This window comes from Lineus longissimus, chromosome 13 (genome assembly GCF_910592395.1).
Source record: "Lineus longissimus chromosome 13, tnLinLong1.2, whole genome shotgun sequence".
NCBI classification, from domain to species: Eukaryota; Metazoa; Nemertea; class Pilidiophora; order Heteronemertea; family Lineidae; genus Lineus; species Lineus longissimus.
The window spans coordinates 4,642,622-4,652,814 of NC_088320.1; the positions used below are offsets into that span (position 1 = coordinate 4,642,622).

Genomic DNA, 10,193 nt, shown 5'->3' on the forward strand with positions numbered 1-10,193 from the left:
TAAACCTTGGAGGATCACATAAAGAGCTGCGTCTGTGGTGTCGTTAATGTGTAACTGCGGGCATTAAATAGGAGGAACGACCACCCTGGATAATTTATAATAACAACTACCGAGATCTCACCATAGAGAGCAGGTCCTCATATTCTGCCTCTGATGCACCACAGGTTTGGAGAGAGTGACCTGCCCCTGCATGACTGTGCTAATGATGTCAACCACATCCTTACAATGCCCAGAACTAGCAGTCCTGGGGGAGGAGTTCTTGTTATCTAGAGAGAGTTATGCACATCCAGAACCTGCATCAAGGACCAGGCCAGGACAAATTGAGCAGACGACTGCAATCGTCAAGAGAACGGGACTGGTCATTGAAACCGGGACCTCGGAGGCGACAGGCACCAATGTTTCCACTGCGCAACTCTGACAGCCCCTCATGTCCAGATAACTGCCGAATCCTGTTATCACATCAGAGGAACAGCATTATTGCTCAGCAGACTCCAGACCGTTCACCTACAGGCTCTTGTCTCCTGCTGAAGACCACCCGGTCGTGACAATGGGTGATATGAATAAAGACTAGCAAATGCTTTTACTTCAATTTTGTACAGAAAGGCCTAGTGTAAATGTACATGGAGTTTTAGATAAAAGCATTTGCTAGTCTTTATTCATATCACCCATTGTCAAACATTGTTTTATCACGATAACATCTTGGAACAAAATGAAGGAAAACTAACCAGGAGTTCATTATATGACTGACATGTTTCATTCACAATATATATAGTATACCCAGTAAGCTAAACATTTAGAAGTATACACTTTCTCTGCTCTAACATTTATCATTTTCTCAGACTAAAACTTCTCTTTTGCAAGGCTATTCTCACTGACCTTGATACCAGAAGCCAACTTTTATCACTTCTTTCTGAGTAATAATGTGAACAGCATTAGGCAATCTTTTGACAAGATTTTCCAATAGTTTGCTCTCTCTCATGCCGTAGTATCGAGACATTTTCATAACCCCACTACACGTCTACACCAATCATTTCTCATTCACACAAAAAAATTATCGGCATTATAACACACACACACCCTACTCTAACGTTACTACAAATCCAGCTCTGTCCTCCTTGGTTCAGCTAAAATAACTGAGACTCTCCTGATGAAACAATTTCTAGGCAAGTGCCTGTTAAGAGTTCAGGTGCCAAACTTTCCCTGCTGTACAATAAAGGCCACCCTCTGTATCTCTAGATTATTTTGAAGGATAGTCTGATAATGCTTTAAGAACTCATTGTTGTGATTGAAACACTTGGTCAACCACCCTTATTATGGATAAAGCGCCTAGAAAACAGTCTCTGTTCTGCCAGACCAGGCTCTCATACACCCCAAATTTGTCTTTTGAATTCTCAAACAGCCAGTGGCAGTGGGATAAGTTTGCTTTTAAGAGAACGATAACCAACTTTTAATTTGAACTCAGCCTACCTGTTGGGCCAACAGAGCTAACTTTGTATAATAGGATGTACATCAATCATACATTTATTTGTAGTTAGGATATTATCCTAACTACAATATAACATACATGTAATAAGTACAACACTGTGATCTGAAGGAACAGCTACATGTACAACAAGGTCCTATACATTTACATTCAATACTATAGATATACTCAGGTTTTTTATGGGGAAATGTTGTCTTTGTGGTTCTCACAGCCTAATATATACTGGCCAAAACAATAAAACTGACCATGAGAGTCTAATTCCAATGAAATTTTTGAAATAACTTACATGATGTACATGTAAGTCATCGTGTAACAAATGTGGAACCTTATCCAGTCTGTGGCTTTGTTCCTTAGGTCTCAGTTGCATAAGTGTCATTTGATGCAATGAAGAGCTTAGAAGCAGAATTCTTTATGTAAATTTGTGCCTTTTTTACAAAATGTTGTCCTGAATTTATTGGAAAAAACATTACAATTACTTCGATTTTCATACACAAAATCATGCTGGTTTGCTCTTCTGTATTTAAACTGGCAAACAATCAGGTTTTATTCAACCAAAATTGTGTAAAATGGTTACGGGCCTCTCTTCTAAGCTCTTCTCATGTTTTTTCAAAGTAAAGGCTTCCAAATGCAACAATACAAATCAGTCACCTGGAGACCACCAATTAGACCCCTAGTTCTTCCCTATAGTCCCCCTTTAAAGCCACTTGGGCCTGCTAGACGTATAACCAGCACAGTTTACCGCATCCATTCTATCTTCCAAATCTCTCATATTGCATTTAGGGGTCATACTTTAAGTATGTACGCACAAATTTCCATTTTTCGGGACCACCCCCCTTATATACTTAGCAGTACACTCCCTCTGTGTACGCACACATGGAGATTGTCACTGGAGTAGAAAATTTTTATTCGAAGTGTATGCACATGGCACTGTATCTGCAAGAGCTATGAAGCACTGTGTATGCATCAGCTAAAATTTTCGTCAGTTTCATGCACAGAGAAACCATTTTTCAGCCGATATGGGTAATAATCAATTGGTCAAGAATGTTTGTTAAAGGACCAGATGAAGGGGCACAGCAACCTGAAAAACCATGTTTTAAAACTTTTTCTTGTGTCAACACCCCTCCATGAGCAGACACAGACTATATACACAACACAAAATGGGCCCAATTTGTGGACTCCCCTTTCCCCTATCGTGCATACATACTAAAAGTATGATCCCTCAAGGATTCAACCTAGTGCATTGAAGTCCATGTTATCTAATGGCCATTGTCCACACAATTTCTTCATCCGTCTCCACAGTAATATGTTTCGCTTCTGCTAAGCATTGATTCGAAGTTGAGACAAGCTCCTTGAACTTTAATCTTCCCTTTTCTGAAAAAGAACGGAAAGGTTTTGTACCGCTTTGACATTAACCCCACATTTTCATAAAACCCCACTTCCTCCCGCAAAATATGTTCATATCTTCCCAAGAAGATGTTTACCTCTATCCCTTATCTGAATCGACAATCTTGGGCCAGTCCTGGCAGCACTAGAAAAACCACCACTCTCTCCACATCAGGCAAGCACCAACATACCTAGATTATATTTCAGTCCAGTGGTCGTTACTAGGGCTTCAGAGCAACCAATAGGTAAGAGGCCACACCAGGAACCATGGAATCCAGATTGATGATGAATCACATTTAGACCCTGTAATAAAGATATGAGACGTTTCAAATTTCGCTTAAGCAAAAAGAGTGAAATTAAGAACCTGTGTTGAAATTGAGTCATTGTTATCAGTATCAACTATACAAGCACGGTTATCAAGAGACACATTAACTTTGAAAGTCGCTGGCAGCAAAAGGCAAGGGTTAGTCAAATTCATACCTTCCATAATGTACAAGACAAAGATTCCATGGAATGTAGATAAATGGGCAAGTCAGTCAGTTGTTTGGCCTCGAACATTGTGTTGGTATTAGCCATTGTGTGATCAAATCGTCCTCCGATACCTCCTAGGGCCACAATACACGAGACCTATAGAAAATGAGAACATTCAACATAAACCAACACTGTGCCAAATTGAAAATGTCCTGTAAAATAGGGGAAAGCCAGCCCTTTTCTGATTGAGCAACTGGGCTCAGTGTCTCAATTAACATGTGAGTTGTTGAGAATCTAACTTACTTATCTACCACAACAAAACAGTAGGGTGAAATACTTTTTATATAAAGTTCAGACCAACATACCTTTAAATTTTTCTCTTTAATTTTCTCTAACATCATTTTCAGCCCCTTGGTGAAGTCTGTTTGATCTTGACATGGAGTTTTGGTCACTTGGCAACCCTGAAAATCAATTAAATGAGAAAAGTCGTCTATCACATGAATCGTGACACAAATGGCAGCACATATGAACACTCTATCACCTGTTTGAATATTGTCATATGTGGAAACGGGCAAATTTGCTTTTTGATTGAACAGAGTCATTGATGACTTGGACAACAGCATTCCTACCTTTTCTCTGTACAACTCAAGAAGTTTTGGGTTTGCTGAATCAAAATCGCCGCTGATGAAGTCGGGTAAATACTCATCGATTTCATTCCAAGTGGCAGAATATAGCTCGTTTATGCCCCCGTCTGTCACACCCCGAATGGCAGCTGGAATAAGAAGACATAACTGTTGAAACCCACAAGTAATCTACCAAGTATTTCTGGTTTCTGCTGTCAACTTGTGGCGTGGTTGCCTGACTCAGCAAATACTTCCATGATATTTCTGACACATGCACATGCACCCGGAATATTAATTGAGCTTTACCATTCCTCCACAAAATCTTGAGCTGATCTGTTACAGGCTCCAGTGGCTGATTCAAGATCATCAACCCGATCTTCTCATCTGGAGAAAAAGAAAGATTTAATGAACATCACATAAAAAACGCAATATTCATGAAAGAGGCACTAATACTAACACTGCATACTATAGAACATAATATTTTTCTGTCAAACTGAATATTGCCTTACCATAATCCTCTCTCAGACAGTGAAGGGGATGCCAGTCATGACGTGCAATGGGACGATTTGAGGAGTTCGCCATGGTCGTTGAAAATCCTACCAAAAACTCCAACGGTCTACGTCCTACAGGGCACTGTCTCATTATTGCTGCAAGAAGAAATTAAATTTCTCAAGTTGTCCACAAAGCAGAGTTTAGTCTTTAGTAGTCGAAACTTGGCCACTAGCTGGCATGTCTGGTCGCTCTCTGCGCCAGCAGCGGTCAAGCAGATTCACCTGTGAGGTACGTGTACACCTACAGTCACACACAGTCAGCAGACAGTTTTTCAAAAACCTCTGGGCCTGGCCCTGCTGCCTGCCATGATTTATCCTTCTGAAATCACCCTAGGATTTAAGAACTCCCCCACTCAAAATTCTTTAAAACCTCTTACTGCATGGTATGCACACTGTACATTATCTACAGCCCTAGTTGAGTAGGCCTACATAGTACATACTAGTAACTATATACACTAGTCATATAGCAGGAGGTAGGCATACATTTTCTTATCCCAAATATACAGACCAGATGATCCTAATCAAAACGAAATTGATGTCAGTGAATTATCACATTCTAGATTACCCCATGACCTATATCAGGAGTGCTAAGTTCAAGTATTTTGACATAAAAACATGGAAAAGTATGATTTATTTTGAAAAAAATTTGCATACATGGGCGCTGCCATCTTGAATGAAACTCTTTAACTATTTCATATAAATTATATATTCCAGCAAATTACCGCTACTAAAAATCCCATTTATGAATTGTTTTACAATGCTATTAAATTATGATGTTATGCATAGAAACATTCTGATAAAAATTTTGAAAATGAAAAAATTATCTCATAAAATAGTTTTATATCTTTCTAATAGGTGTCGCTTTCTGATTTTTCTTTAGGAGGGAGATTTGCTTTCTTCTTTCTTCAGCTTTTCTCTCAGTAGATACATCATTCATTTCCCAGGCCAAAGTCTTCCATCTTGAACATCAATGTATTGATATTGCGAAGCTTTACAGACAACGCGCGTAAATCGTATGGGTGGAGGTAACGGAGACAATACCACTGGAAGTTCAGTATGATGAGGTCTGACTTCTGGCCACAGGCCTGACAGGGTGTCTCAAAAGAGTCGCCAAAATAGATTTTACACCTACTGAAAATGTGGAAACTTGTTAGCCATGTTGGTTGCGTATTTGCAGTAGAGTAAGAAAGGACTTCTTCTCAGGACAGAATGTCACGTGTTGTAGTGTATACCAAATTGTCCTCCCTGCCATTCAAGCTGTACTGATTTCTCTTTCAGATTTTGATACAACTGGTGGTGTGTTCGGCTGAAGCATCAGAATGAGCGAAACACTGCATTCCCCATTTGCGCTACGCCGTCTTGCGATCGACATGCGTGATGGAGGTAACCAGGACACAATCCAAAATGAAGAGGAGGAATCCATCTCGGAGGATGAAGTCATAAATTTAGTGCCAGAGACTTTACTGCCTGCTGATGGTGCTGCTGCTGTTGGAGGAAAAGATGTTTTCAAATTTCATGCGCACAGAAAAAATGTTGCTGGACGAATGGCTGAAGTTGGTAAGAGTACTGAGTAGACTGATGATAGCTCACCAAGTCAAGATCATGGTAATGGCATATTCTTTAGATATTTCTTGACTGTCCGTTTCTGCCAGGATTCACTTTGAGGGAAATGATTTCTTCAGTATGTTAAATGACCAATGTCAGATGCTGATTCACCTGTCAATGTGCTTGTCTTGTAATTAATGATGTATTGATCAGCTAAGATTGATAATGTAATGGTTCAGATCTTGAAATAGTTTTTTCACTGATGTATTTTGTTATGCTTACAGCCTCTGTAGCAGCAGAAGCGGCCAAGTCTAAAACTCCACCAGTTACACCGAAATCTGCCAAGAAAAAGACATCCAAGAGAGGTACTTTTCATTGATGTAGAACCTCTTTAATAAGGATACCCCTGTTCTAAATAGAGAGGTGTACCACTAACACATAATAGACTACAGAGATGCTCATCTTACTCGTATCTAGTTGCTACTCACGGTATCACCTCATTTCCATTCCAGTGTCCATTGCACCACAAGTCCAAGTTGCTGAGGCTAAAACTCCAACGAGAGCATGTAAAGTTTCCAGGAAATCGACACGCCAGCAAGAATTGAGAAAACAGGCAATGAGAACACCCAACAGGATGGCCAAGCGAGCCTCTCAAGGTGAACTTTTCAAATTGTTTATGTGGAAGTTGCCGCATTGTATATGATTTTACTATTAATTAATGCAGGTGATGAATTGTTTTCATGCAATTCTGCAAATAATTTGAAATTTTACCTCTTTCAGGCAATTCTGATTATGACACAGATACTGATAGCGTTGGTGATGATTCAGATGTGGACCAGGACTACAATTTAGGCAGTGACCGTTCGTCATCTGAGGAGGAGGCGCACAGTGGGTCGGAAGATGAGGTCATTACCAGGAAGGAGAATGGGCGGGAAATGGTGATGGCTTGTAAGACAGGAAGTCTTGGCACGAAGGCAAATCGAAAGAGGGCGATGGCGGAGATGGTGAGTGTTGCGCTAGTCTAAAAGAAGACCAGTGGGGAGGGAAGTAGCTGACTGGTTGTGAAGTGTCAGGGCAGATGGTTTGACGATTTGGAGAAAATTGGCAATAAATGGCGACAGTATAAAGTGGGTTACCTGTGCAAATGTCCACCAGCTTCCAAGCTCGATGTACAGCTAGATGACCCACTTTTGACTTGGTTGAAACAGATTTTCGCTATTGTGTTTGAAAAAAGAACGTATATCTATTTTAGTTTATTTTTCAGCCTGAGGTTTTGAACACATATTTCATCGCCAATGCCCAACAGTCCTTGACGTCTGATCACACACTTTCCAAACTAGAGATACCAAGAATGGACCAAGAAGCTCTCGACGTCGCCTTGGAGAAGGTGCCAAATAAATATGTGGAGGAACGGAAGGAACTGTATCAGGAGTATCATGCACTGTTTAACACTTGGATGTTTCAGCTATGGTGAGCAAAGGAAGTTTGATCTACGCGTATCTTAGAATTGGCTTGTAATAAAAGAACATATAATATGCAATCAGATGAAGTTGAGGTAACTTCTAGTTTTCATGTTTGAAACCCATATGAAATAGAAATGAGAAAGACACTCAAATGAAATCTGTAAGCAGGCGCCAGGTGGGTCAGACTAAGTCATGTACATGTACAGTAAAACCTCTCTATTAAGGACAACCTCGGGACTGACAAGCGCTGTCATTAATAGAGAGGTGTCCTGATGAGAGTGGTCAAATTGAATGGAAACAAAACTAATGTCCTTAATAGAGAGGTGTCTGCTAAGGAAGGTGCCACTGTACAGGTATTTTCTCTTCTCAGCGATGGTCACAATCTCCTCTTTCATGGCCTCGGTTCCAAGAGGTTCCTCATGGACACATTCCGGACAACGATGTTGGCGGAATTCACTCATCTCGTCGTCAACGGCTACTTCCCGAGTATAACAATCAAACAGGTGCTGGGCTCTATCATTGAGGATGTCATAGGCCATGAGGGAACGATCCCCAACCCACTAGACCAAGTGGAGTTCATAAAAAATTATTACACATTACATGGTAGGTAGACATTTGCAGATTTTGTTCCCCTTCGTGAATTACTGGAGTCGGGGTACTTCAGATTTTTAGCTAATTTTTTTTTAAATTGGGAAAACAGAAAAATATATTTCACTGATAGATATGATGGAGGGATTTAAGAGATACATTGTAATTTTGAAGTGAAATTGTGGTGTGTATTTTGTTCATTTTCAAATATATATATATTTCTTCCTTCTTCAGATGAAGACCTATTCCTCATCATTCACAACATTGACGGCCCAATGTTAAGAGCTGAAAAGGTCCAAACCATCCTCAGCATGTTGGCTCAGGTTCCCAACGTCCATGTGATAGCATCGGTAGACCATATCAACGCACCTCTAAGTATGCGCTCCTCGTCTGCTTTGATGAGGCTGGAGGATAGTTAACATGATCAATGAGCGACAGCCCCACTGCTAGTTAATTTCAGTGCCAAAGGCTATGAGGATGATTTTAGGGCAGACCCAGGTCTGCTTGCAGAAGAAACTTGAGAGTTGTCCTACTCTGCGACTGTTATTTCTTTCATACGAACAAAATTTCTTGTCTTAAAATGTGCGTCAATGCTAGGTAAAGTTTTAGAGATTTAAAATCTTTTATTTCTTTTCTTCAAGTCTGGGACCAAACCAAATGCAGTCGTTTCCATTGGCTGTGGTATGATGTCACGACCTTTGACCCTTACATTGAAGAGACGTCATATGAGAACTCCTTGTTAGTCCAACAGTCAGGTGTCCTTGCTCTCAGCTCCTTGATCCATGTGATGCGATCACTGACACCAAACTCCAAACAGATGTTCTACCTTTTGGCTAATAATCAGTTAGAACAGCAGGGAAATAGTAATTATATTGGTAGGTTGATATTAAACCATTCAGCAAGTAAAAATATTACTTTTTAGAAGTCCTCTTCGCAGTAGTGTAGATACAGTGACCAGCTGTCTCATTCATGTGTCTTAGCTTCTTGATTTAGTGTTTGCTTTTGTTGCTGTAGGCCTACTTATTCAGCATTCGTTCTGCTCCTGGGTTTCCCCTGGGATTGACCCTGGAGCCACTCCTTGGTAGCCAGCAGTGTTAACCAGAAGGCTCCGAGACTTCACTGTTGCCTTTGTTACCTTACTTTCTTTCTTTCTTAAGGCATGTCGAAACAAGACCTGTACCAGCGATGTCGAGAAGGATTCCTGGTAAACAGTGATCTGACATTGAGGGCACATCTTACAGAGTTTAAAGATCACAAACTTATCAAAGTTAGAAAGGTAAATATATTTGAATTTAGGAAGTTAGAAAGTAATTTTTTTGTAGATGTGATCTCTCAAGTTTAGCTTCACTCCACAAAATTGTAGGACGTCCAAATCCGCCAAACTTGTTTTACGCTTGCCATCGATCAAAGAGGAGTTTAGGAGGTGGTGACGAATACCTTTATTTTTAGTTAGTAGATTTCGAGTAACCTATCTGACACCTTTCCCCTTCAGGGGCCAGATGGTATGGAGTACTTCTACATCCCACTAGAGGCCACCACGCTGAAGGAGTTTATGGATCAGCAGGACGATGGAGACTAGTCTGTCGTCAGCCTCCTCCCTAAGATGGAATGCCCCCCTGGAGAGTCATCCTGAGATCAATAACGAGAGGGGGAGTATATTGAAAATCACTGGTTACTTCAGGATACTGGAGAGTAGAATGCAAGTTGAGAACATGAAAATTAATTGTGTATAACTGGATTTGCCTGAATGTTCGATTATATGACAGTTGGTGCTACTTGAGCAACTTTTTGGATGAAATCAAGTGGTGTTGCTCAGTCTCTGTGGACTTTTCTCTCGTGGACTATGTATTTGTGTACCATGGTCTTTATTTTGCTACAATAAATTAATGAGTTTGTATATGAAGTGTTCTTTATTGTATAGTTCTGATTGATACTTGTCCTAGTTTTCCTGGTTCTTACCAGTGTGATGATCCAAACTCGATACCAGTTACAGGCCACAATAGACTCGCCAGGATCTTTTGTGGCCTGGGCCACTGTGAGGTTTGATTGAAATAATAACCCACAAAAAACCATATTGAGTTCTCGT

The 10,193-nt window shown here is 40.4% G+C and overlaps 2 protein-coding genes across 9 annotated transcripts; one reads left to right on the forward strand and one right to left on the reverse strand.

Annotated features, from left to right (window-relative positions):
• Nucleotides 1-731: 731 nt before the first annotated feature.
• Nucleotides 732-5,177, reverse strand: LOC135498005 (thiamin pyrophosphokinase 1-like). 5 transcript variants are annotated; one of them, XM_064788113.1, is made up of 8 exons: nucleotides 5,166-5,177; nucleotides 4,470-4,607; nucleotides 4,267-4,344; nucleotides 3,967-4,109; nucleotides 3,703-3,798; nucleotides 3,347-3,493; nucleotides 3,058-3,169; nucleotides 732-2,854 (listed from the first exon to the last, which is right to left on the reverse strand). In XM_064788113.1, exons 2-8 carry the CDS (start codon nucleotides 4,600-4,602, stop codon nucleotides 2,736-2,738), a joined length of 828 nt encoding a protein of 275 aa, XP_064644183.1. In that variant the 5' UTR covers nucleotides 4,603-4,607; nucleotides 5,166-5,177; the 3' UTR covers nucleotides 732-2,735. The 5 variants fall into 5 exon arrangements, with proteins under 5 accessions (XP_064644183.1, XP_064644184.1, XP_064644187.1 ...); XM_064788114.1 differs by lacking the exon at nucleotides 5,166-5,177 and adding an exon at nucleotides 5,020-5,084; XM_064788117.1 differs by lacking the exon at nucleotides 5,166-5,177 and adding an exon at nucleotides 4,995-5,002.
• Nucleotides 5,178-5,382: 205 nt separating this feature from the next.
• Nucleotides 5,383-10,132, forward strand: LOC135498070 (origin recognition complex subunit 2-like). Of its 4 annotated transcripts, none has more exons than XM_064788226.1 (11): nucleotides 5,383-5,575; nucleotides 5,790-6,068; nucleotides 6,341-6,421; nucleotides 6,569-6,712; nucleotides 6,837-7,060; nucleotides 7,321-7,526; nucleotides 7,890-8,122; nucleotides 8,342-8,482; nucleotides 8,749-8,982; nucleotides 9,265-9,383; nucleotides 9,600-10,132. In XM_064788226.1, exons 2-11 carry the CDS (start codon nucleotides 5,831-5,833, stop codon nucleotides 9,684-9,686), a joined length of 1,707 nt encoding a protein of 568 aa, XP_064644296.1. In that variant the 5' UTR covers nucleotides 5,383-5,575; nucleotides 5,790-5,830; the 3' UTR covers nucleotides 9,687-10,132. The 4 variants fall into 4 exon arrangements, with proteins under 4 accessions (XP_064644296.1, XP_064644297.1, XP_064644295.1 ...); XM_064788227.1 differs by having other exon boundaries at nucleotides 5,383-5,560; XM_064788225.1 differs by having other exon boundaries at nucleotides 5,383-5,536.
• Nucleotides 10,133-10,193: the final 61 nt, after the last annotated feature.

Coding starts and splice junctions, on each gene's coding strand:
- LOC135498005 (XM_064788113.1), bottom strand. CDS start 4,602: ATGAGACAGTGCCCTGTAGGACGTAGACCGTTGGAGTTTTTGGTAGGA. Junction 4,110..4,266: donor CAAGATTTTGTGGAGGAATG/GTAAAGCTCAAT, acceptor TTCTTATTCCAG/CTGCCATTCGGGGTGTGACA. Junction 3,170..3,346: donor TGTCTTGTACATTATGGAAG/GTATGAATTTGA, acceptor TCTTTATTACAG/GGTCTAAATGTGATTCATCA.
- LOC135498070 (XM_064788226.1), top strand. CDS start 5,831: ATGAGCGAAACACTGCATTCCCCATTTGCGCTACGCCGTCTTGCGATC. Junction 7,527..7,889: donor ACTTGGATGTTTCAGCTATG/GTGAGCAAAGGA, acceptor TTCTCTTCTCAG/CGATGGTCACAATCTCCTCT. Junction 9,384..9,599: donor AACTTATCAAAGTTAGAAAG/GTAAATATATTT, acceptor TTTCCCCTTCAG/GGGCCAGATGGTATGGAGTA.